Raw genomic sequence first — 25,921 nt, 5'->3', positions numbered from 1 at the left:
ATTGAAAAGTCTCTGAGTTTAGTCCTTATACTTAACTCATTTATTTATTTAATCCCAATTCTTTTTTGTTGTTGTTGTTTTGAAAAAATTTTTTTAATTTTTTATTAACACACAATGTATTATTAGCCCCAGGGGTACAGGTCTGTCAATTGCCAGGTTTACACTTCACAGCACGCACCATTGTATTTATTCCAATTCTTTAGTCAGTCTCATCTAGTCTCTTGCTTTGAAATACCCTGATTTTGTTTTAAATTCTGAACTCTTTCCTGAATTCCAGGTCTGTATATCTGGTCACCTACACAGCATCTCCATTTGAATGTATAACAGGAATCCCAAACTCCACATGTGCCAAATCAAACTCTTGCTTCCCTACCTTTTATCTCCTCCTCTACTTGTCTTCCTTTCAGTAAATTGTAGCTCTAGTCATTAAGTTTTCATGCCAGAAAATTATAATTATCCTTGATTTACTTTCTTATATCTCATATATCTCATGTCTCATATATCAGCAAATTCTCTTGTTTCTACCTTGGACTATGCCCAGAATCTGACCTTTCTTATCACCCTTACCAGCTTTCAGCACTACCATCTCTCGCCAGCCCTATTGCAGTGGCTATTTCATATCTTTGCTTCTACCTCAGTCCCCTATAACCTGTTCTTCATTGGCCACTAGAGAAATACTTTTTTTTTTTTTAAAGATTTTATTTATTAAGCTGACAAGAGAGAAAGAGAGAACAAGCACAAGCATGGGGAGTGGCAGACAGAGGAAAAGGGAGAAGCAGGCTCCCCACTGAGCAAGGAGCCTAACGCAGGACTTGATCTCAGGACCATGGGATCATGACCAGAGCTGAAGGTAGACATCTAGCAGCTGAGCCACCCAGGTGCCCCACTAGAGAGATACTTTTAACATGTAAACCAAATCATGTTATTCCTCAGCTTGCCAATTTTTTCCCATAACACTTAGGATTAAACGCCAAGTACTTTCCAGGGCCTCCAACCCTACATGATGGCTCTTAGCTACTTTTCTGATGTCATCTCCTAACTCTTTCCCCCTATCCTGTTCCACACCTGTTAAACTATCACCTCACTGTTTCTGAATACCCCAAGCACACCCTCAAGGCCTTTACACTACAGGAAAGCTCTTCCCTCAGATATCCACATGGCTATCTCTTTCTTAAGATTTACTCAGTGTGGGGTGCCTGGGTGGCAAAGTTGTTAAGTGTCTGCCTTTGACTCAGGTCATGGTCCCAGGGTCCTGGGATTGAGACCCATATCGGCTTCCCTACTCTGCCGGAAGCCTGCTTCTCTCTCTTTCACTCCCCGTGCTCATATTCCCTCTCTTGCTGTGTCTTTCTTCATCAAATAAATAAAATCCTTAAAAAAAAAAAAACTCCTTGTTTAAAAAAATTTTTTTTACTCTGGTTACTTATTAGAGGGGGCCTTCTTGTCCCCTTGTTAAAATATCACTCCCTGATCTTTTACTTTCTATTCCCTTAGCTATTATTATTGTTGTTATTATTATTTTCCATAATATGTACCATACTGAAATCCAAGAACCATAAGAGGAAAGACTTTGTTGTGTTCACGCCTCCATTCTCAGCGACTAGAATAGTGCCTGAAACATAGCAGATCCTCGACACACGTGTTAAATGAATGAGTGATTGTCTCGAGTAATAAAAGGGGAGTGATTATGAATAACACTCATCATTCCTTCTTTTTCTATTTGGAGAGGAAAATTGGGAGCAGAAAAGGGATGGGATTTCTTAGGGTCTCAGGATCCCATTTCCTGTGAGATTGATATGGTGGCAGAGCAGAATATGGGGTGGGGGGGGTAGATTCAAAAACTCTAGGGGATGAAAGAAAATTTGCAAGGAAAATAATGTTCTTGTATTTCCAGGGGGAAATCTGTGTCATCTCAAAGTGAGAAACGTTTCTTGGTCTAAACCATAACAGTTACAACTCATCTAACTTAAAAATATCTCTTTCGATAGTTATTTCCTTTTTAAAACACCAATAATTAGAATATATTAGGCAAAATAGCCATATAGTAAGAACAGCAGTCACTTTTCTTATGATGTGATTTTGCACTCAATTATCATTTACATTTTTTTCTTTGTAAAATAACTAAGCATGACATTAAAATGTGAAATAGAGAACTATAAATTTTAAGCTAAAAAATATACAGGAACTTTTTGGTATCTTTCTCACTAATATACTTTCATCGTAATTTGACCAAATTTTTGCACATCTTCAGTTGAATGCTTTTCCAACTCACTCTGAAATATTTAAATCAGTATTAAAACTTCCCTGGAAATGCACATTAATACTTTGAGACTTCCTTGAAACCAGCTGTAGTCCAATGAGAATATTCCTTTCTCATTGGCTGCTGGCTTCTCTGTGGTATAGCCATGGAGTCTACACTCCCGTTGGCAGAGCAGAGCTACACACCCCAGTTCTCAAGCCCAGTGTGGGAAGCTGGGAGGACATGCATTTCCTCTGTGGGCCCTGGTTCCCCTGCTGACTGCTCACAAGCTCAGACTCTGCTGATTGCCATGCCCTGTTAGATCAGTGAGCTTTGCCTCTGTGGCTGTGCTTTCCTGTAACTGCCCCAGTTTCTGAGAGTCACTTCTAAGTGGGCAGCGGTGAAAGAATTATTACTATGTCTCACATGTCTATTGTACATTCCAGTTTCTACACCTCTTTTTTTTTTTTTTAAAGATGTTATTTATTTATTTATCTGACAGAGAGAGACACAGAGAAAGAGGGAACACAAGCAGGGGGGAGCTGGAGAGGGAGAAGCAGGCTTCCTGCTGAGCAGGGAGCCTGATGTGGGGCTCGAACCCCAGAACCTGGGACCATGACCTGAGCTGAAGGCAGACACTTAGCGACTGAGCCACCCAGGAGCCCTCAGACATCTTAAACTGAACATATCCCAAACTGAGATTATCCCTCATGTCCCCACCCACTGATCTGGCCACCCAAGTCAGCAAGGAGGCTTTTCTTTTTCTCATCACCCCACCCCCCACAAAGCCAAGTATGGAGGCCTGCTGATCCTGACTCCTCCTGCCGCCTCTCCACCGTTGCTGCTGCTGAGCCTTCGTTACTGTGTAGCTGGATTCTTGTAGCATCTGCATGATTCTAGTCTCATCCTTCTCTTCATCAACTTTCTTTCTAGCCTGGGGAATGAAGCCTATCACCGATCTGCTCAAAATCCTTCACTTGGGGTGCCTGAGTGGCTCCGTTGAGTAAGTTTCTCCCTTTGGCTTGGGTCCTGATGCCAGAGTCCTGGGATTGGTCTGCATGTGGCTCCCTGCTCGCGGGGAGGCTGCTTTTCTCTTTCCCTCTGCCTCTGCCCCCAATCCTGCATGTTCTCTTTCTCTCAAATAAATAAATAAAATCTTAAAAAAAAAAAAAAGTCCTTTATTTACCTCCCCTTAAAAGGGATCAGCGGAAATCCAAACTCGTAAGGGCATACACCAACGCCTTCGGGCTGGAGCTGGTTGGTTTCTTTTGCTTTCCTTTGAATTTAGCCACGCAAAATATCCTCAGTTTCCTGAACTAGCCTGTTCTCTGGCTTCTCAGATATTACCATGTTCATCTTCCATAACGTAACACACTTTCCTTACTCTTCAAAGGAGTCACACCTATTCACTGTTTCCCAGCAGCCTCCCACCACCGCAGCATTTGTGTTGGGTGGTCCTTCCACGCGGCCCCATAATTCCGCATTTTAATAAGACTGTGAGCCACATAAGAGCAGGCAACAGTGTAGCTTTCATTTCTATGTCTTCAGAAATGATGTAGAGCTCAAGACATACCTCGTTGATACAGGGAGGGAGGAGAAAGGAGAAGGGGAGGGGAGGCTCTGGTTTCTGCTTCCACAAAACGGCTCTTAGGAAGATTAAGGTCATGACTGACCACACAGTTACTAAATGCAATGGACGGCTTTTCCCTCCGAGCAGCCTGAGGTGAACTCTGAAAATGTTTGTTAGTCACTTGACCCAGAAAACCCTACAAAAATCATGAAAATCAAGAGGTTCACATCTTGATTCACTAAAAGAGCACCCAAGAAACTGCCAGGGCCATCAGGGGTATGCAAATCTAAAAAGCCACCATGAATCTGAAGGATGTCACTTTGCAGAATTAATGTGTGTCACTCTGTCACTACAGTGGTGGAGTTGGGAAGTGCGCCCAGGCCAGACAGCGGGGCTGGACACAGGGTTGGTGGCCCAAGAAGAGGGCTGAATTTTTACTGCACACGCTTAAAAATGCATAGTGCTGGGCGCCTGGGGGGCTCAGTGGGTTAAGCCTCTGCCTTCGGCTCGGGTCATGATCTCAGGGTCCTGGGATCGAGCCCAGCATTGGGCTTTCTGTTTAATGGGGAGCCTCCTTCCCGCCCCCCTGCCTGCCTCTCTGCCTACCTGTGATCTTTCTGTCAAATAAATAAAATTAAAAAAAAAAAAAAGCATAGTGCTGAATTTAAGGGTTGAGATGTAGATTCTCTGGTCATTGAGCACATCCAGGCGAACAAAGTCCTCAAGATGTGGCCCAGAACTTAGAGGGCTCGTGGTGGAACTCACCCCTACCTGAGCTCTCCCTGCCACATAGAGGTGATCCTTACTGGAAAAGAGCAGATTGCTCTTACATCAGAAGAGGGGGTTGCACCAAAGGAAAAGATATCCCACAAGAAACTGAAGAAACAAAAGTTCATGGCCCGGGAGTAAATTCTGCATAAAAGAAATGCAAATATAAATTAAAAAAAGAAAAAAAAAAAGTAACTTTCTGCTACTCTGGATCCAGTTTTTTGAAACCTCACTTTCTCCTAGACGTCGGATGCTGCTTCTCATTTTCCTCCTTAGCGTCCTTTTCTTCTGCTCAACTCTTAAAGGTTAGGCCTGCCTCCAGGGTATGGACCCGCGGTCGGGCTCTTTGAGGCTCCCAGGGGTGTGTCTGACCTGCAGTGTCGCGCTGCCCCCTACAGGAGCCAGAGAGAGAGACCAGCCAGCGAGAGTATCGTCCCTTCCTGCTTTGGTGGGAAATAGGTTTTGTTACACTCCGGGCGGCTAACCTCGAAGCCTTCCCTGCACAGGAAGGTTTCACGGGCCGCAACCCTCCCGAAACCATTTTGAAAACTCCCCGGAGGAGTCAAGGTCTGAGTAAAGCCCACCCACAGTTGACTTCACTTCCTTTCCTCTTTCTCTGCCCTTGTGACTCTGCTTCTTCCTCCTCCTCAGCTTCTGGTTTTTGCTTTCTTTAAAACCTTCCCAAGCCTGGGTGGCTCAGTGGGTTAGAGCCTCTGCCTTCGGCTCAGGCCATGATCTCAGGGTCCTGGGATGGAGCCCCACATCGGGCTCTCTGCTCTGCGGGGAGCCTGCTTCCCCCTCTCTGCCTGCCTCTCTGCCTCCTTGTGATCTCTGTCTGTCAAATACATAGATAAAATCTTTTTAAAAAATAAATAAAAAATAAAATCTTCCCAAGCTAACTGCATCTCAGCTTAGCTCATTCTAGTCCTGTCTTGTCTTCTCTTCTAGTCCAAAGATTTACAGTAGACCACGCTGCGGGGAGAGCTGAAGACTGGGGTGGATTGGAGCAGAACCTCGGTCTGACTCTGAGATTCAGTTAAAAAGTGAAGGCAATGATGCCTGCCGTTCTCACCTCCCGGGGCTCCAATGTGTTCGAATGAATGGGGTGTCAAGTGCAATTTAAGGCACTGAACTGACTCAGTTTCCCCATGCTGGTCCTTTTGGGAAGGGTATCTACTATGACAGGAGTTCAGAGGTTGAAGAGAGCAGTGTCTTTACTGGGCTCCTCTATGTCAAATTAGAAATGTCTCCAATTTGAAAACAGCTACGAATATGCTGTATTAGAGACTGTGTCTTGCCTTATGGGTCCCCAAAGTGTCCTGGGTGGGCAAATAATTCATTTAGATTCAAGAGGGATGGGCCTGAAATTTCTTAGACCACAAGGCTGGGAAATCCATTCTTCTGGGCCAAGTAATCTTGCTTTTTCTGTTAATGTTCAGTAGCTCGGCCAGTAGCAGTGACTTTATCATGAAGGAGGAGGAGCCCAAGGGTGGGACTTAGGGCATGGGAGATTTGATTTCCTAGATTTTCTGCTCTGAAAGACACTTGTATATGACCTATTCCTCTCATGATTTGGGGTTGGCTCAGGCCACAAATCCCCTGCAGGCTCGGTGGGTACCTTCCAATTTTAAGTTCTGCATTAATCAGGGTGACTCCTGCCTGGGAAACCAAAATTAGATATTCTCTACCGGGGGACTTTAATCTTTTCTTCTCTTTTTTGGACTTCAATCTTTTCTGAGCACTGACCCTTCCAAGAATCCAACAGAAGCTACGGATCCTCTCTCCAGAAAACAGAACCGACGCATATTCAAACAAAATAGTTAATTTCATTTTGCTTCCGTAGTGCTCTGAGATACGGGGCCTTCCTGTTTTCTGTCTCCAAGCTCCACCCATGAGTTGCTGAGCATCAGAAAGGTCAGTGAGATTTCCTCTCACCTTGGACTGTGACTTCAATGGCTCTGGAGCCCTTGGTCTCTTCTTAGCCTGATTCCCACCTGTCTCCAGCGTTCCTGGGAAGTAACATGTGCTCCCAAAGGAGGAAGCCGTGTCTGGCTCTGGAACTTCTCCTGCTGTTTCATTTGGTCTCGCCAACCAGCACTCAAGGTACTGCACACAAGTTGTGTGCATGTGATTGTGCACTGAAAGCTCGGGTGAGGTGGGAAAGGGGCTATGGGGTGGGGCTTAGTCCTCAGGGGAGTGTGGGCTCCAGGCAGCAGATACTTCTGTGCTGGTAGGAGGGCTGTGGCGAGTTGGGGAAACTTTCTGAGCCTTGGAAAATCAGCCTCTCTCTTTCCCCAAGGGATCATGACAAAAAACAGGACCTCAGGGAGATGGGGAAGGAGGCCCCTCTGCTTTTGTTCCATGCTTTGTGGTCCGGGAAGATGTTTCGTTTTGTTTTGCATTTTGAATAAGAGGAAGCTGCCCATTGATGGCTGCCACGTTTTCTGCTCTGCTCAGTCTGCTGTGCTCCCTGAAGCATTCTTCAGACCTCTGTCGATGCAAGGGGTTATGTCCTGAGCAAAGGTAAATGATGTTGTCATGATCCCAAAGAGACACCTAAACTGTAGGAAAGAAAACCTGGAGAGGATTGCTTTCTCTAGAGTCTCTGAATGAGGGTCTGAGCAGAAGCCCGAGGCACCTCAGTATCAAAGGAGCTCTCAGCATCTCGTTGTTCAGCGTTGAGGGTCATTCCTCTGCCATGGGCTGTCCTGGTCCCCCTCGTGTACCCAGGGACTGAGTGAGCTCTCCGTTTTGTTACAGCTGTTCACCTTCCAGTACCTTTTTTTTTTTTTTTTTTTTTTCACGTCAGCTGAGAAGTGGGAGTTCAGCTATTGCCTTTCTCACTACTCCCTTTAAGAGATACTCAGGTCTTTTTCATGTCGAAGGCTTTAGTGCTCACCACTAAGGGGAAAAAAAAAGAGTAAAAATGAACAAGCATGGGGAACCAACACAGCATCATAAAGTTATGGAGTAACTTTTGGGAAGAGGAGACAGTCATGCTCAGTCATGCCCTGTTGACCACTGCTGTAGGAACTCTCCGGGTGACAGTACTTCGGGTCTGGTTGATGACTGTGTACATCTAGACACACGATGTCTTCAGGACATTCCTAGCTGTACGGGCTCCATGGCACTGACTCAACTCGGAACACGGATATGGCCTTGCGAGTGGGGGCTGATGCGAAATATTAATCCAACTGTTGGGAAAGATAGTGCTGCTAAGAGAACTGGAGTATTTCAGGACTTTTCTAGACATAGGGCATGTGTCTAAATCTCTTCATGCATAGATAATGCCCACAGATGGTCATCTCATCCCCAGTTTATGGCTTCCCCCTTATTAATTGCTGTTTGCCTTGAAGGAGGAGCTTTCTCTGTTATGGCTAGGTTTTTCCTTCTGCCCAGGATTCACTGCACCATCCTCTCCTTCTGCCCCGTCTGTAGGCTTCCATTTTTATGAGACTTCCTCTTATAAGCCTCCGGATTATGACGGTGAATTGCTAGTTCGAGTGTCTCCTTGAGAGGCCGTGAGGACAGAGACCATGTACAGTGCTAAACTTAGCAGAGTGCCTGGAACCTAGCCTGGGCTCAATAAATAATTATTGAGTATATGAATGAAAGACTTCAAAGACCTTTCTTTCGGTCTCTATGTTTAGATCTTCCTGGGGGTCATAGTGGTACTCTCCTCCCTGGTAAAGGATGCCTTTGTGGAAAAATCTGAGAAGCATTTTTAAATCTCCTCTTTCATCCCTCCTCAGGCTTGTCTCTCAGTGCTCTGATTTTAGGTTCCCTCCATGACTGGGCATCTTCTCCTCCTGCTCATGGCACTTAGCAGAGTGCAGTGGAAGAAGCATGTACTGCGTCAGAAAACCTTTGTTTTCTCTGGGATTTTCTATAAATCATAAATGCTTCCTGGACCTCTGCTTTCTCAACTCTATAATGGGTATAATAATATACTTCCCATTTCTTTCTTTCTTTCTTTTTCTTTTTTTAATATTTTATTTATTTAATTGACAGAGAGATATAGTGAGAGAAAGAGAATGCAAGCAGGGAGAGGTGGGAGAGAGAGAAGCAGGCTTCCCCCAAAAGCCTGACTCGGGGCTTGATCTCAGGACCCTGAGATCATGACCTGAGTCGAAGGCAGACACTTAATGACTGAGCCACCCAGGAGCTCCTTATGATTCCTGTTTCTTCAAGAGGTTATTATTAGGATCAAATCAAATGAAGAAGGTGGAATTGCTTTGAAAATGTGACATACATAATCTGAGACAGATAAGGGCCTGGGAAGGACATAAGTAAACTTCAGAGCCCCAAGTTCTCTCCTTACCCTCAGATCTGAATTTTTAATTGCTTTTAAAACATCTCCAGATTCTCCAAACATATGCCCCAAATCTGATTCATCATCTTTGTTCTGGCTATCTATTGCTGTGAAATAAGCCATCACATCTCTGTAGCTTAAGTTAATAATCACTTATTTTGCACATGAATGAGGGGGCACACTACGCTCAGTATCTCCTGTGTGTGTGGCCAGATCATGGTGGGGCGTGAGGTCATCTTTGAGGTTTCTTCAGTCACATGGTTGGTGCCTAGGCTGAGTCATACTACACTAACCGTTTGTCTGATCTTCTTACATGGTAGCCAAACCTCCTAGGGTGAGTATCCTGACAGAGTAGGCAGACATCACATGGTCTTTTCTAACCTCACTTGTGAGTCATACTTCTGCTGTCTCCCACTCATTGAGGCCATCACCAAGGAGAGAGGATGGAGATACCACCTCTTGATGGAAAGAGTATCAAAAATTTACTGACTTAAAAACATTTTTATAATCTGCTGTTCCTCTGCTGTTTGCTTTCTCAACAAATGACATCTCTGTGTCCAATTACTGAAGCCAGAAATCTGGAAGCCATCCTTACCTCCTTCCGTTTCCTTGCCTGTCATTTCCAGTGAGTAAGTCCTGTTAATTATACCTTCAAAAAGTCTCTCAAATATATCTAATTCCACCCACTTCTGCTGGCAGATCAAACCATCTGTCCTAAATCAAGACATTATTTTCTCTCATCTAATTACTAGAATTGTTTCCTATCCTGCTTAAAAGGGGGATAGGAAACTCAGTTTAAAACTCAGTTCTTCTCTCTGTCTAGTATTTACCATACTGCCATTGGTATAAATTTTCTCAAATGGTGACCTGTTTATTTTACTCTTCTTTTAAAAACTCATCAATGGTCATCATAATGAACAAGAATTACAGCAGACACTGAGCATAAGCCTGCACTAGATAATATGGTCACTTCCTACTGTTGGGTCCCCCAATAATGGGTCCATGGTCAAAGGAGCGAGACTGATACATAGCAAAGGTCAAGCAAAGCTTTATTTCGCGCCAAGCATCAAGAATCAAACCAACCATCAAACAGACTGGTCGGGGCCGCACCTTACAGAGAGGGTGACCCTCCCTGCCTCACAGACCAACTTTTATAGAGCAAAGGCCATGTGGTTGAGCCTGGCCACACACAGGTGGCCAATGAGATTGTAATACACAGAGAAAGCTACACAGTCATGCTAGGTCACACACGGGTGGCCAGTTGAACTACAATTCACCCCATAGTAGCTATTTGAACTAGCCTATCACCTTGGTCAGAATTGGCACCCAAAAGGCGCCCAGAAGGTGGGGCCCACACTCCTTGGTAGCTAGGGAGACAGTATGCGCACTTTACTGATTGGATGTCTCCACCTGACCCGACTCATCCCTGCATTCGGGCCATTATCTCCACCTGACCTGACCCACCCTTGTATTTGGGCTTTGTTACCTGGGACTGGTTTCCCAGTTTCCTGGACTTGCTTTTAAGTAAGTTCCCCTAGGGTGGGGGGGGCAGGGTCAATTTAAGTTTTACTGCATAAACAAAAAAATGGCTGTTCAACAGAGGTGGGGCCAATCTGGCTAAATAGACCCTTACATTCCCCCTTTTTCTTTGGAGATTAGTCAAGTCTTTGACTTTACAGTCAGTTCTTTGTCCTATTTTGCCAGATTGTCCTTAATGACTCCAGTGTGTTTTACCCAGGAACAGCATTCCTCTCCTAGGGCTAAGCAGAGCCTCCCTTTTCCTAGAAATAGTATGTCAAGCCTTCCTCTGTTTTGCAATTGTCTATATCTCCCACCTATACCCTAACAACAGAAGCAACAAGGAACTCAATGAACTCATTGTTTTTTGAGTCTTAGCTTCAGTCCACGATGGACAGGGTCCATCAGCAGTGGCATCCATCTCTGGAGGGCGTCCTCAACCTTGGCTTGTTTGATGTGATCTGCGTGAATCTAGGCCCCGATGCCCTCAACTTCCACTGCCGTGGAGGTGGGTCGGGATGACAGCAAAGGGTCCCTTCCAGCAAGCTCCAAGTTTCCCACTTGGTGGGCCAAACCAAGTCCCCGGGTTGGCAAGGATGTGGCTCCACCTCCGTCTCCGTCCCAGTGTAGGCAGTTCGATCTCTGCGAAGGCTCCTTCCAAGACAGACTGCAATGCCTGCAGTGACTGGAGTACAGACCGATCAGTCTTTTCTGCTAGGGCAACCTTTTGTAGCAGAGGGTGGGGGGGGTGTCTCCCAAACATTATTTCAAATGGGGTCACCTTGTTTAAGTAAGGTGCACATCGCACCCTGAGGAGAGCAAAGAGAAGATCCACCCATCCACTGCCAGTCTCCAGAATTAGCTTTGTCAAGGTCCCTTTTAGAGTCTGGTTCATTCTCTCTCTACTTGACCAGAGCTTTGGAGTCGGTAGGCACAATGTATTTTCCAGTTAGTGCCCACAGCCTTGGCCAATGCCTGCAAGACTGAACTCACAAATGCAGGGCTGTTGTCTCACCTGATCTCAAGAGGTAACCCAAACCTCTAGTAGCTTTTTGGCTACCACTCCTGCCATCTCATGTTTGGCAGAAAAAGCCTCTACCCAACCTACCATCTGTATAGATGTTGACGTTCTTACCCTTGGCCATCTGCAGTGCCTTGGTGAGTGCAATCAGCTCCGCTTTTTGTGCCAAGGTTCCGTGTAGCAGAGCTGTCATCCAGAGTTCCTGCTCAGGAGAAACCACCGCACCCCCACATACCTCATTCCATTGATCATGTAGCTACTCCCATCTGTGAACTGAGTCATCTCCACATCTGGGAGGGGAGTGTCTCTGAGATCCGGCCTTATTCCTGTGACCTGGGTTAGTACTTTCCCACAGTCGTGTGGGTGGTCAGCCAGCTCCTCTGGTTGCAACGTGGCTGGATTTAGCACTGCCAGGGGCGAGAAAGTCACTTTCAGTTTGTTGAGAAGGAGGGCCTGATACCCCATCACTCTGGCATTTGTCATCCACCGGTCTGTGGAGTCTGGAGAAGGCCCTCAATAGCACGAGTGGTGGTCAAGATGAGATTTTTACCCAAAGTCAATTTACTTGCATCCTTGACCAGGAGAGCGTGGCAGCAATTCTGCGGAGGCAAGGGGGGAAACCTAGCCACTGCTGGATCTAGGTTTTTTTTTTTTGCTAAGATAGGCTGCTGGCCTTGGCCAAGGCCCCCGAGACCGAGTCAAACTCCTTTGGCCACCCCTGCCTTTTCATCCACATACAAGTGGAAGAGCTTGGTAACATCTGAGATGGCCAATGCGGGGCAGTAAGGCTATTTGTAATTCCCGAAATGCTCCTTCTGCCTCAGCTGTCCACTCTACCCTTAGCCAGTTCGAGAGAGGTCGCACCATCTCCATGAACCGCAGTGTCCACAGCCTGCAGTAGCCCACCATCCCAAGGAACTCCCTCATGGAGATCCAAGCCTAAATAAGTGGCGTGGCTCTGACAAAGCTGTACTTTCTTTCTTGTTCAAAACCCTCATTTCTAGAGATAGCCAAATCAGGACTAATTCATTTGAAAAACAAGTCCAGTTTTAACAAACTTGGCCTAATTATTTACATAAGCTCAGCAAGAACAGCGAGTGTTCATATAGATCTTTTAGAATCTGCTTTGCTGGAACTTCTTATAATGAATCTCTAGGTTGAAATTTTAGTAGCCTCTCCAGGCCAGAAGCCAAGCCACATAGAAGCCTAGCCACAAGACATGCCTGCAATACCTGTCAATTTGGGTGAGTTCCTCTTCCTGAGGTTCCCAAAGTATCCTGCCAGGAAGTGACATTCTTTACTCACCTGGTGAGGCTGCTGGGAACTCTGTAAGCAAGGTATCAGGCCAACAGTTTCTAAGGGCTTTACGGCTCCAGGTTTTATAAAGTTAACCTTAGTTCCTTTAAGCTGTCTGGTCATATCTGAGTCTTTTCAAATATGACATTCCAGTCAAAGCCTTGGTAAAATAACCAGTGTTTCCAATGGTGTCCTGTTACAAGGAGAACAGATTCTTTTTTTTTTTTTTAAGATTTTATTTATTTATTTGACAGAGAGAGATCACAAGCAGGCAGAGAGGCAGGCAGAGAGAGAGGAGGAAGCAGGCTCCCTGCTGAGCAGAGAGCCCGATGCGGGCCTCGATCCCAGGACCCCAAGATCATGACCTGAGCCGAAGGCAGCGGCTTAACCCACTGAGCCACCCAGGCGCCCAGGAGAACAGATTCTTATTGAACTTATGCAAATGACTGATTGCCATGGAACAAAGAATACTTACTGAGACCTTTTGATTTTTGGAGGGTTCAGATAGAGAGAAAAGTTGAATGCCTTGATTCATTTACAAATGAATACTTTTTTTTTCCAATTTATTTATTTTCAGAAAAACAGTATTCATTATTTTTTCACCACACCCAGTGCTCCATGCAAGCCGTGCCCTCTATAGTACCCACCACCTGGTACCCCAACCTCCCACACCCCCGCCACTTCAAACCCCTCAGATTGTTTTTCAGAGTCCATAGTCTCTCATGGTTCACCTCCCCTTCCAATTTACCCAAAAGCACATACCCTCCCCAATGTCCATAACCCTACCCCCTTCTCCCAAACCCCCTCCCCCCAGCAACCCACAGTTTGTTTCGTGAGATTAAGAGTCACTTATGGCTTGTCTCCCTCCCTATCCCATCTTGTTTCATGGATTCTTCTCCTACCCACTTAAGCCCCCATGTTGCTTCACCACTTCCTCATATCAGGGAGATCATATGATAGTTGTCTTTCTCCGCTTGACTTATTTCGCTAAGCATGATATGCTCTAGTTCCATCCATGTTGTCGCAAATGGCAAGATTTCGTTTCTTTTGATGGATGCATAGTATTCCATTGTGTATATATACCACATCTTCTTGATCCATTCATCTGTTGATGGACATCTAGGTTCTTTCCATAGTTTGGCTATTGTGGACATTGCTGCTATAAACATTCGGGTGCACGTGCCCCTTTGGATCACTACGTTTGTATCTTTAGGGTAAATACCCAGTAGTGCAATTGCTGGGTCATAGGGCAGTTCTATTTTCAACATTTTGAGGAACCTCCATGCTGTTTTCCAGAGTGGTTGCACCAGCTTGCATTCCCACCAACAGTGTAGGAGGGTTCCCCTTTCTCCGCATCCTCGCCAGCATCTGTCATTTCCTGACTTGTTGATTTTAGCCATTCTGACTGGTGTGAGGTGATATCTCATTGTGGTTTTGATTTGTATTTCCCTGATACCGAGTGATATGGAGCACTTTTTCATGTGTCTGTTGGCCATCTGGATGTCTTCTTTGCAGAAACGTCTGTTCATGTCCTCTGCCCATTTCTTGATTGGATTATTTGTTCTTTGGGTGTTGAGTTTGTTAAGTTCTTTATAGATTTTGGACACCAGTCCTTTATCTGATATGTCGTTTGCAAATATCTTCTCCCATTCTGTCAGTTGTCTTTTGATTTTGTTAACTGTTTCCTTTGCTGTGCAAAAGCTTTTGATCTTGATGAAATCCCAATAGTTCATTTTTGCCTTTGCTTCCCTTGCCTTTGGCGATGTTCCTAGGAAGATGTTGCTGCGGCTGAGGTCGAAGAGGTTGCTGCCTGTGTTCTCCTCAAGGATTTTGATGGATTCCTTTCTCACATTGAGGTCCTTCATCCATTTTGAGTCTATTTTTGTGTGTGGTGTAAGGAAATGGTCCAATTCCATTTTTCTGCACGTGGCTGTCCAATTTTCCCAACACCATTTATTAAAGAGGCTGTCTTTTTTCCGTTGGACATTCTTTCCTGCTTTGTCAAAGATTAGTTGACCATAGAGTTGAGGGTCTATTTCTGGGCTCTCTATTCTGTTCCATTGATCTATGTGTCTGTTTTTGTGCCAGTACCATGCTGTCTTGATGATGACAGCTTTGTAATAGAGCTTGAAGTCCGGAATTGTGATGCCACCAACTTTGGCTTTCTTTTTCAATATTCCTTTGGCTATTTGAGGTCTTTTCTGGTTCCATATAAATTTTAAAATTATTTGGTCCATTTCTTTGAAAAAGATGGATGGTACTTTGATAGGAATTGCATTAAATGTGTAGATTGCTTTAGGTAGCATAGACATTTTCACAATATTTATTCTTCCAATCCAGGAGCATGGAACATTTTTCCATTTCTTTGTGTCTTCTCAATTTCTTTCATGAGTACTTTATAATTTTCTGAGTATAGATTCTTAGCCTCTTTGGTTAGGTTTATTCCTAGGTATCTTATGGTTTGGGGTGCAATTGTAAATGGGGTTGACTCCTTAATTTCTCTTTCTTCTGTCTTGTTGTTGGTGTAGAGAAATGCAACTGATTTCTGTGCATTGATCTTATATGCTGACACTTTACTGAATTCCTGTACAAGTTCTAGCAGTTTTGGAGTGGAGTCTTTTGGGTTTTCCACATAGAGTATCACAAATGAATACTTTTAAATCTCTGTAAGTTACAGATAACTTAAGAAAAAGTTTCCCTAGTCTGAGAAAACATTACAGAACCAGTCATGTTTAAAATAAGACAAAACATTAAGAGACACAACATTACAACCTTTCAGTTCATCTAGTCCCATGTTACTGATTCTGGTTTAGTCCGAATGCAGCTCTTACTTCTATAAATTCTTACCCATTTCAGTTCCAGGATTTTAACATATCAAAGACCTGTATTTGTCCTGAAAGTCTCCCATATGAATTTCCTTTAGGGCAGAATTCATCTTACAAGAGAATTAAAACAATTACAAATGATAAAAACTCAGAATAGATATGGTTAAATATCAAGCGATGACCCTTATCAAAACATTAAAACTTTAGGAAATGTATAGAACCTCTAGAGTAGTTACAGCATTTACCCAAATGTAACCCAAGGCTTATCATCGGCTTAGCAGTACTCCCTGAGTAACTTAGCGTATCAAGGAAAAGCCTTCTGAGTCTGGGTGGGCTAAGAGAAAACCATTTACATTTTCTTGGAAACACCTCAATCTCTAATGATGACTATTAACCAATCATGAGCTGTTACAACAGAATTCAGTTAAGCACAAAAGATGTTTACCAACAGATTTCAAAAGCACAAACCTAGTTCTAACAACAAGTGCTCTAGCATTGTATCGCATTTGGTTTTTTTTTTTTTGTAAGATTTTATTTATTTATTTGACAGAGAGAAATCACAAGTAGATGGAGAGGCAGGCAGAGAGAGAGAGAGAAGCAGGCTCCCTGCTGAGCAGAGAGCCCGACGCGGCACTCGATCCCAGGACCCTGAGATCATGACCCGAGCCGAATGCAGCGGCTTAACCCACTGAGCCACCCAGGCGCCCCTGTATCGCATTTGGTTTAAAGTTTCAGGTTACCAAAGACTTTGAAAGCTACTTTAACAATTACCCATTAAAACTTTGAGACAGACAATTAACCATCAGTTTATTCATCTCTTTGTTAAGAGATTTTAACACAGATTTTAACATAAATAACTTGAGTTTAATAGACCTTAAGTAAAAACTCTGAAGTTTCACATTTACTACTGTTAACTCAAAAGACATGTTCATCCTAATTAACCCAACAAACTTAACTTAGTTCAAATACTGATTTACGTTCCACCTGGGTCCACTCTGCTTTGAATGTTTACCTGAGACCCAGGTAGGAAGATCCAGAGTGGGGGGTGTTAGGTCCAGGGGGTGCTCTTCTTATTTCCCAACAGTGAAGAATAGAAGAAAGTGCCACCAGAAGGCATAGAAAGGTTTCCCAGTTCTAGGGCTCATCAGCTCCAAGAGAGGAGCAGACACCATGCTTTCCTTCCAGCAAGGGGGAGGGGCTAGGAAGTCCACATCGGGCCAGAGAAGGCAAGGAATGTCCCCAAAACAAAGGGAGTTTCGGCAGCTCCTTGGGAATATTCCTTAAAGTCTCTGTCTCGAGTTAGACTAACCACAGTTAGTTCCAGTTATAGCCATTAAAAGTCAGAGTCCCCTTACTCTTTGCTTACCCCATTCCTTCAAACACAACAAACAGCACAGCAGACGACAAAAAGACAAGACAAAGAAAACCGCAGGCCCAGCGGTTCTTACCCAGAACCTGCCACCGGTGGGGACTTTCTTGATCTCCTGACCACCTAGGGAGACTCGAACCCCCTGATGATCTACCAGTGGAGGGAAGGAGTGTCCCTGCATCCACTCCAGCCCTGGGGAGCATGGCTGCATCCAGTTTCTCCCCGGTGGGCCATACCCTGGAGCTCCTCAACCAGACAGACAGACAGGATCCCAGGATTTTACCTCCAGAGGCTTTTCCCAGAAATTCTGATGCTGGCTCAGTTCTCCTCGTTTAATCCCGGATGAGCCCCCAATGTTGGGTCCCCCAATAATGGGTCCATGGTCAAAGGAGTGAGACTGACACAAAGCGAATGTCAAGCAAAGCTTTATTTCATGCCAAGCATCAAGAATCAAACTGACCATCAAACAGACCAGTTGGGGCCGCACCTTACAGAGAGGGCGACCCTCCCTGCCTCACAGACCAACTTTTATAGAGCAAAGGCCATGTGGTTGAGCCTGGCCACACACAGGTGGCCAATGAGATTGTAATACACAGAGAAAGCTACACAGTCATGCTAGGTCACACACGGGTGGCCAATTGAACTACAATTCACCCCATAATAGTTATTTGAACTAGCCTATCACCTTGGTCAGAATTGGCACCCAAAAGGCGCCCAGAAGGTGGGGCCCACACTCTTTGGTAGCTAGGGAGACAGTATGCGCACTTTATGATTTGGATGTCTCCACCTGACCCGACTCATCCCTGCATTCGGGCCATTATCTCCACCTGACCTGACCCACCCTTGTATTTGGGCTTTGTTACCTGGGACTGGTTTCCCAGACTTGCTTTTAAGTAAGTTCTCCTGGGGTGGGGGGCAGGGTCAATTTACAATTTGTTTACTGCATAAACAAAAAAATGGCTGTTCAATTGAGGTGGGGCTGCTCTGGCTAAATAGGCCTTACACTACCTTCCCCCATTTGGTGTTCTAATCAAATGCACTACTTCTGCTTCCTTAAGTGGACCTTGCTTTTGTGGTCTCTGAGCACTTGATACTTTTCTTCTCCTCTAGATGGAACATTGATTACTCTCAGTCCTCACCTTTCCCTGGCTAATCTCTACTTATACTAATTCCCACTCACACTTTCTATGGAAGCCACTCCTGACTCCTAAATTCAAGTGATATGCTCCCTTTGTATTCCATATTTTCCTTATCCTAATACTTATCACCAATAGTGATTAATTGTCTGTATCCACAATAATGGAAGCTCCTTAAGATAAGGAGCTATGTCTCTTTCATTCTAGCATGGTGCCTACCACAGAGCCTAGTCCATAGTAAGTGTTTGTTCTACATTTATTAGAAGAGTGAATAAATGAATAAATTGATGTACATATGTATATGTGTATGGACATATGCATAGATAGAAGGAAGGGAAAAGGGAGGGAGAAAGGAAGTTGTGAATCATTGTTTCTGTCAGGCTGGGATCTCAGGAAAGAATTTGCTTCCTATTTCACTAAAAAAATGGGGACTGGAGATCATTAAGCAGAGAACCTTTCAACTTGTTGCCTACCACCTCTAAACTACAAACTCTCTACATCCCCAGCTGTCTTTTCCTCCTTCTCTTTTCCCTCAAAGGATGAAGTATTTCCTCTTCCAGGCAAGACCTGAGCCATTAACTCTTCTCTAAACCCCTTCTAGCCCAATGCCACTGGTCACCTTCTTTCTCTTCCATGTCTCCTTCTCCACTGGCTCCATCTCTTGACCTATCAAAACTTATCTTTTCCTTCTTAAATAAAAGTAAAAAATAAAACAAAAAACCTCTTTTTACTTTCCATGTCCCTCTACAAAATGTCCTGCTAGTTTCCTTTCCATTCACACTGAAATGTCTTAGAACAGTTTACTTTTGTTCTCTCTTCTCTCTCAGCTTCAACTGAGTTCTTGACCCATTGCAGTCTGGCCTAGTAAACTCATTAGTTTTCCCATCTTAGGAAATAGTACTCTTGTCACCCATAACAAAATCTGGGGTCCTGATCTCTGTTGCCAAATTACTTCCTTAAGGTAGGAAGCAGTTCAAGATGGTAACGTAGTAAGATCTTGAACTCATCTCCTTCCATGGACGCAAATCAATGACTACACACAGTATAATTCTCTCTGAAGAGAACCTGAGAGCTAGCTGAACAGCTACTTTAGAACAAAGGATAAAAGGACCACATCAAGATGGTTAGGAGAGGTAGTATCACCAAAAGCCCACCCTAGGCATGGCAACCCACCATTGGAAAGGGTTTCCACAAATATAGAACTTCTTTCTGAAGGAACAGGGTTTTTTGCCCTATATCAGGAACTCCAACTTGGGACCTGCACTGGAGAGACAAGCCTTACCCCAAATATTGAGCTTTGAAAACCAGTGGGGCTTATACCCAGGAGAACCATAGGACTGTAGGGAATGAGATTCCACTCTGAAAGGGCTCACATGCAGATTCACTCATTCTATGACTCCACACAAAAGCACCGTTTGAAAGGAGCCTATATCATATGTGAAGGAGATTAATTTGCTGATCTTAAAGGGTCTCCCACAAAGACAAAGCCTCTTGGGACTCTATCCAGGAATGGAGGTGCCAGTGGGTGTCATTTTTATGTTCTATCTCTAGCTTGCTAGTGCTGTTAGGTGCCATTTTTTCGCTCTCACTCTAAACTGCTTGCACCTGCTCTGTTGTGCTGCTGATGCAGCTCTACCCTACCATGCTGCCTCCTCAGTGGGCTGGTGTTTTGTTCCCTTCCCACCCCATAGTCCCTCCAAATCAGCAAGCACACACAGCTCACACAAGGGATGCCCCTTGAACACCCTCTTTGGTGATTCAGGGGGATTGTGTTTCTGGGTTCCATGGGTCTGAAGTAATCAGAGAGAGTGCAAGAGACAATCACTTTAACCACGGTTAAATAATGAGATTCATCACCTACAGAGGCCAGCATTTCAATACCAGGAGAGGTAGTTGTTTTGCCTAACACATAGAAAAAACACAGAGAAAAAAAAAAAAAGAAAAAACACAGAGAATAAAGCAAAATGAGGAAACAGGGGAATATATTCCAAAGGAAAGAACAAGACAAAATCCCAGGGGAAAAAAGACCCAAAACCTTACTAAAATGGAGATAAGTAACCTGATAAAGAAAGAGTTTGAGGAATTGTCATAAAGATGCTTACTGAACTCAGGGAAAAGAGCAGATGAACACAGTGAGAACTTCAACAAAGAGAAAATATGAGGAAGTACTTAACACAGAAGTCACAGAGCTGAAGAATGTGACAATTGAACTGAAAAATGCACTAGAGATGTTCAGTAGCAGACTAGATGATATAGAACAAATAATTGGTGAACTGGAAAACAGGGCAGTGGAACTCACATAAGCAGAGCAGCAAAAAGAAAAAAAGAACTTTAGAAAGTGAAGATAGCTTAAGGGACTCATGGAACAACATCAAGTGGAATAATATTTGCTTTGTAAGGTTCCCAGTAGAAGAGAGAGAGAAAAGGGAAGAACACTTATTTGAAGAAATAATGACTGAAAACTTTTCTAACCTGGGGAAGGAAACAGACATCAGACCCAGGAATTCCGGAGATTTCCAAGAAAGACTCACAACAAGACATTAAAATGTCAAAAGTTAAAGGTAACAAGTGAATCCTAAATACAGCAAGAAAAAAACTAGTTACATACAGGAGAACACCCACAAGGCTATCAGAAGATTTCTTGGTGGAAACTTTGCCAGGAGGGAGTGGCATAATATAATCAAAGTGTTGCAAGTAAGAAATTTCCCACGAGGAATACCTGGCAAGATAACCATTCAGAATTGAAGGAGAGATACTTTTCCAACAAGCAAAAGCTAAAAGAGTGCACCTTCACTAAACTATCCTTAAAAGAAATGTGAAAGGGACTTCTTTAATGCGAAGAAAATGTATGAAAGTAAAAGTCCCACTGGTAAAGGTAAATATATAGTAAAGGTAGCAGAATAATCACTTATATAGTATGAAGGTTAAAAGAGAAAAGTGGTAAAAAATGACTGTAACTTCAATAATTAGTTAAGGGATACACAAAATAAAAAGATGTAAAATGTGATATTAACAACATAAAATGTGGTAGAGGGGAGTAAAAATGCAGAGTCTTAGAAAGCAATCAAACTTAACTTGCACTTAAAGTAGACTGTTATATATATAGCCTGTCATATGTGAACCTCATGGTTAACCAGGTGAAACACAAAACAAAAATCTATAATAGGTCCACAAAAGATAATGAGAAGGGAATCTAAGCATAACACTACAGAAAGTCATCAAACTAGAATTATTGTGGTGACCATTTTACAATATACACAAATGTTGAATTATTATGGTGTACACCTATAACTAATATAATGTTGTATGTCAATTATACTTCAGTTTTAAATATTACTTCCTTAAAAGGTTGTACAAGTTAGATAAATGGTTGATCCCATCAGAGAGCTCTTGGTAACTCCATATTAATATCTTTAAAACTCATGTCTTTTCTTCCTTAATAATTCTATTAGATGCCATGTGACTTGATTTTAAAGTGATGAGAACTTCTTTAGGACCGCTTTCGCTTTGCTGGGTAGACCCTTTGATATGAAATGATCACTTTCTTTGTTCTGTTTCCTTCCTTCCCCATTTTAGTTTTGGTTTTCTACGGACAGGAAGCATGGCTAGGCACAGGAAAGAGCTGCTTCATTTTTTTATTGTCAACTGCACACAAACACAGTTACTTTATCCTAAGCATCCACATAACCAAATACTTCTTCCTGTTAGAATTAACTTTCTTTACAGTTACTTCTCCTGCCTTTGAACATATGCAATTGTTAGGAAGGTGAATCAAAATTTTGTCAATTTACTTTAAAAATGAAAAAATATATATATTATAGATATCAATTTATTTGAATTTAGTAGACAATTAGCAGACTAAACCACCATCTTGATACCCCAAATTCTAGTACTTCATTTCCGCATTAATTTTGCAATCTATACTTGTAAAATTAATCCATATTTCTTCTTTAACTTGTGAATGAATTGTAGAATTCTTTCAGAAGACTATTACCTCTTTTTAAATGGTCAGTCGAGCATTCTTTCTATTGCTTCTATCTTCAGGTTTTTATTACTTTTCCAGGCTACCCTTTCATTAGATATTTCAAAACAAAATTCACTCTTCCATTTTCTGTTTTCAGGCATGATCTCAGCCCTTCTGAGGATGTTGGATTAATATTTTAAGGTTTCTTTTAGGTGCTTTGCATTGACTTTTGATATCTGAAAACTTGAATGCCATATTCAATACATTTCTAAGTTGTTGGGGTTTTTTGAGAATTCCTGGGCATCTTTTCTACTGCTCCTCTGCTTTCTTTGTCTTAATAATCATCTTTTATTCATTAATTGTTGATTTTATTCATTTATTATTATCAGGGTCCAGCCATTAGACAGGGCCCCATTGGCCCAGTTTGGGCACATTTTCATATCTAAGAAACACAGTTCATTGGTTATAAGTAACTAAATAGTAACTCAGATTTCTACTTACAGTCTCTCAAAAGATGTTAAAAGAAACCCAATTAAAAAACTACAGCAACACTTCCTACACTCATCCTTCCTGTCCTCTCTAGTCTTCTCAAACCGTCCCATCCATCTGCTGCCCAGACATTCTTACAGTTTTGAGCCCCAATGTGCTAACACCCTATTTCCTAAACCAGCTTGGGTAACCTTGGTATTTGCTTATCTCTTCCTTTCCTCCCTGCCTCATCAGTCCAAATGGGTCTTAAGAAGTAAACAAGAGGGAGAAGTTGAGTGGAAAGTAAGAATATGAATAATGTTTTTGACTAGCAGGAGGTTATGAAAAGAAGACTGGGAGCACTTACATATACATTTTGTCACTGTCATCCATTCACCCATTGTCTACTAAACTCTTAATGTCAACTGAGTATGGTGGGGATTCAAAATTGAGCAAGATACTGTCTTTGCCTTTGAGAAGCTTACAAAATTAGTGACTGTGTGTCTGCTGTAGCTTCTCCCTGTCCCTTACATTAAATTTTGAAGTTCTTTTGATCGTCTTGGGAATACCCTTGCCAAATATAATCTCTTTGTCCTTATAAAGCAGCTTTTTGTCCTATAAAGCAGATTCCATTTTCACAAGGAGAAAGGATGGAAGATATAACTGGACCTGGATCATAACTTGAGTCTATGTGCTGTGTATTCTTCATTCTTGCTCATTAGATGCATCCTTCTTTCCCCTTCCACAAGGAAGCTTCAGGGAAGTTGACTGTTCTGATGGAGGTACTGGGACCTCTTTTTCATTACATGTCCTACGTCAGTGACCTGGTTTTGTGTTATCTCTTGTGCATACTGACATCCTTTATTTTTAGACCATTAGTCTACAAGTGAAAGCTGATTCAAAAGCTGCTACATTTTTTTTTTAAACTTTAGGCCCCTTCTTTCACATTCTTCAATCTTTCAGATTCACATATGAACATCCATTTCTAAAAAAAAAAATCATTAGTCTAGTCCTTGTTTTACCACTGTCTTGGCATAATAAAATAAGTTCAACAGGTAATTGTTAAACATCTCAGTAACTTAGGCATAGTACTGGGTGTTATGGATACAAAAAAAATGTAGGTAATAATAATAAGAAATACATTAAATTTATTGAATGCTTACTATTCTTCCAAGTATTATTCTAAGTACTTTACTTTTATTAATTGATTATTTGTATTGTTATATTCTAAGCATTTTATTAATGAAACTCTGTATTAGACTTTTTCAGAGAAACAGAATATATATATCTATATATAAATAAATAGAAAGAGGTTTATTATATATATGTATGTATATATATATATATATATATATATATATATACACATAGAAAGAGGTTTATTATGAGGGATTGTCTCATGTAATTATGGAAGCATAACCCATACTGTGTACTTCTTTGTATGGAGAAGTCTCACTACCTGTCATCTATAGGCTGGTGGCACAGGGAAGCTACTGGTAGAGCTCCAGTCCAAATCTGCAGGCTCAAGAACCAGGAGACCCAATGGTGTAAGTCCTTGTCCAAGTCCAAGGCCCAAGAGCCAGGAATACTAAAGTCCAAGGGTAGGAGAAGATGGATGTCCCAGATCAAGCAAAAAGTAAATTTGCCCTTTCTCTGCTTTTTTGTTCTTTTTGGGCCCTCGATGGATTATGGTGCCCATCGCATTGGTAAGGGAGATAATTTTTACTCAGTTTACCTATTCAAATGCTAATCTCTTCTAGTAACACCCTCAGTCACATCCAGAAACAATGTTTTACCAGCTATCTGGGCACCCAGTCAACGTGACACAAAAATTTAACCATTAAATTACTCTATGAGATAATAACTAAAAGAAAGACAGAGAAGGTAGGTAACATGCTCATGTTTACATAGCTAACAAGTGGTAGAGCCAGGATTTGAACTGAGGCAGTGTGTGATTTCAGAACACATGTTCTCAACTCTCACACTTTAATGGAAAATGAATTAGACTCAAAGGACTCATTCCTTTCTTTAGGAAGCGTATACTCTGGTGATCGAGGCAGGTAGAAGACATCAAACATCATTTCAATATGACATGATTGCTAAGATATGGACATGCACAGGATGTTGTAGCTTTCCCTCCTCTTGTCTTCACTACCTATGTGTACTGATGCCCAAAAGATCATTCTGGTGGTTGGCTATCACTTCTTACTGAGATATAAAGACGGGGTTAGTTGTGAGTTGTTCTATCTTCCTGAGATATGTCTGACACTTATTGGAGAGTTTGCCAAGGATGACTTAGGCCAGTAGATCTTACCCAGAATGGGGGTGGGATATTTGGCAATATCTGTAGACATTTTGATTGTCACAGCTGGGAAGGGCTACTGGTCTCTAGCGGGCAGAGGCCAGGAATGCTGCTGCACTTCCTGCAGTGCACAAGGACAGCTCCCACAACAGAGAACCCTAAAATATCAATAGTGGCTTAAAATATCAATAGTGCCAAGGTTGGAAAACACTGATCTGGGCTATCTATTGTCATCACTTCTATTAATTCACACGGAAGCAAGTAGCAGAATGAGAACAAGTCTAGAATCTGTGTCTGGTGATTTTAAAATCCTGAAGAGAATGTCCTGCTGGGCTGCATGCTCTGAGAGGCAAAGCCTCCGCCTGCATCACTGATGCCAGAGCCTCTCACAGTGCCAGGCACATAGTGCTTGTTCAAATACCATTACGGGCACTGCGTTGGTTATGTCCCAGGGAAGACAGTGTGTGGAATGGACCAACCAGAAGCGCTGTGACCAGGAATGCCTGAGTATGTCTGCCTATGCACCAGACACAGGGTAGGTGCTCAATAGACTGTTGAAGGCAGAGACGGGGGTGGGAAGGATTAATAACCAGAAACTTGAAAGCCCTGGGGACACAGGCATTTTCAGTCTTTTAACAGTTGAAGAGAATGCTTTTGGAAAGGATAGATTTGTGGAAAGTGAACAGCTGAGTATGTATACATGACGTTGAACAATATAACTGAGGTTTTGAGGGACAGTAGAGGAGGCCAGAGTAGTACAGGTTGTATTTCTTTTTCTTCTACAGGTAGCTTCTCTCCACTGTTCTTTCTCAGCCTAATTATATCCACATCCTTTGTTCTTCTCCCTCTACAAAGATTCAACACACCTTCTCTTTCATCTTGCATCTTTCTTGCTGTCATCTTTTCTTTTCTTTGCCTTAACCAAACAAGGTTTGGGCACCCTCATGAAAAAAAAAATAATAATAAATAAATAATTAAAAAAAGTTTAAAAAAAGAACAGCAAACACAAATAGGAACAAAAGTGAATTTAGTTAGAATGAGAAAAGAAACCCAATGTATCACACGTTTTAAAAGCGAAGAAATACTATAAAAATTACAAATCCCAGAAAAATAGCGTACGACTTTCATTAATG

The 25,921-nt window shown here is 42.6% G+C and overlaps 1 protein-coding gene across 1 annotated transcript in view; it reads left to right on the top strand.

Annotated features, from left to right (window-relative positions):
- The first annotated feature begins 6,054 nt into the window (after nt 1–6,054).
- CD48 (CD48 molecule) overlaps nt 6,055–25,921 on the top strand; it is a 28,044-nt gene continuing 8,177 nt past the window's right edge. Inside the window, exon 1 of the mRNA XM_044266690.1 lies at nt 6,055–6,680. Within this exon, the coding sequence (XP_044122625.1) occupies nt 6,599–6,680 (82 nt within the window). The 5' untranslated portion in view covers nt 6,055–6,598. The remainder of the gene's footprint in view (nt 6,681–25,921) is intronic.

This window comes from Neovison vison, chromosome 10 (assembly GCF_020171115.1).
Source record: "Neovison vison isolate M4711 chromosome 10, ASM_NN_V1, whole genome shotgun sequence".
NCBI lineage: Eukaryota > Metazoa > Chordata > Mammalia > Carnivora > Mustelidae > Neogale > Neogale vison.
The sequence above is the reverse complement of the archived record's forward strand: the minus strand, read 5'-3'. Positions and strand labels throughout refer to the sequence as shown.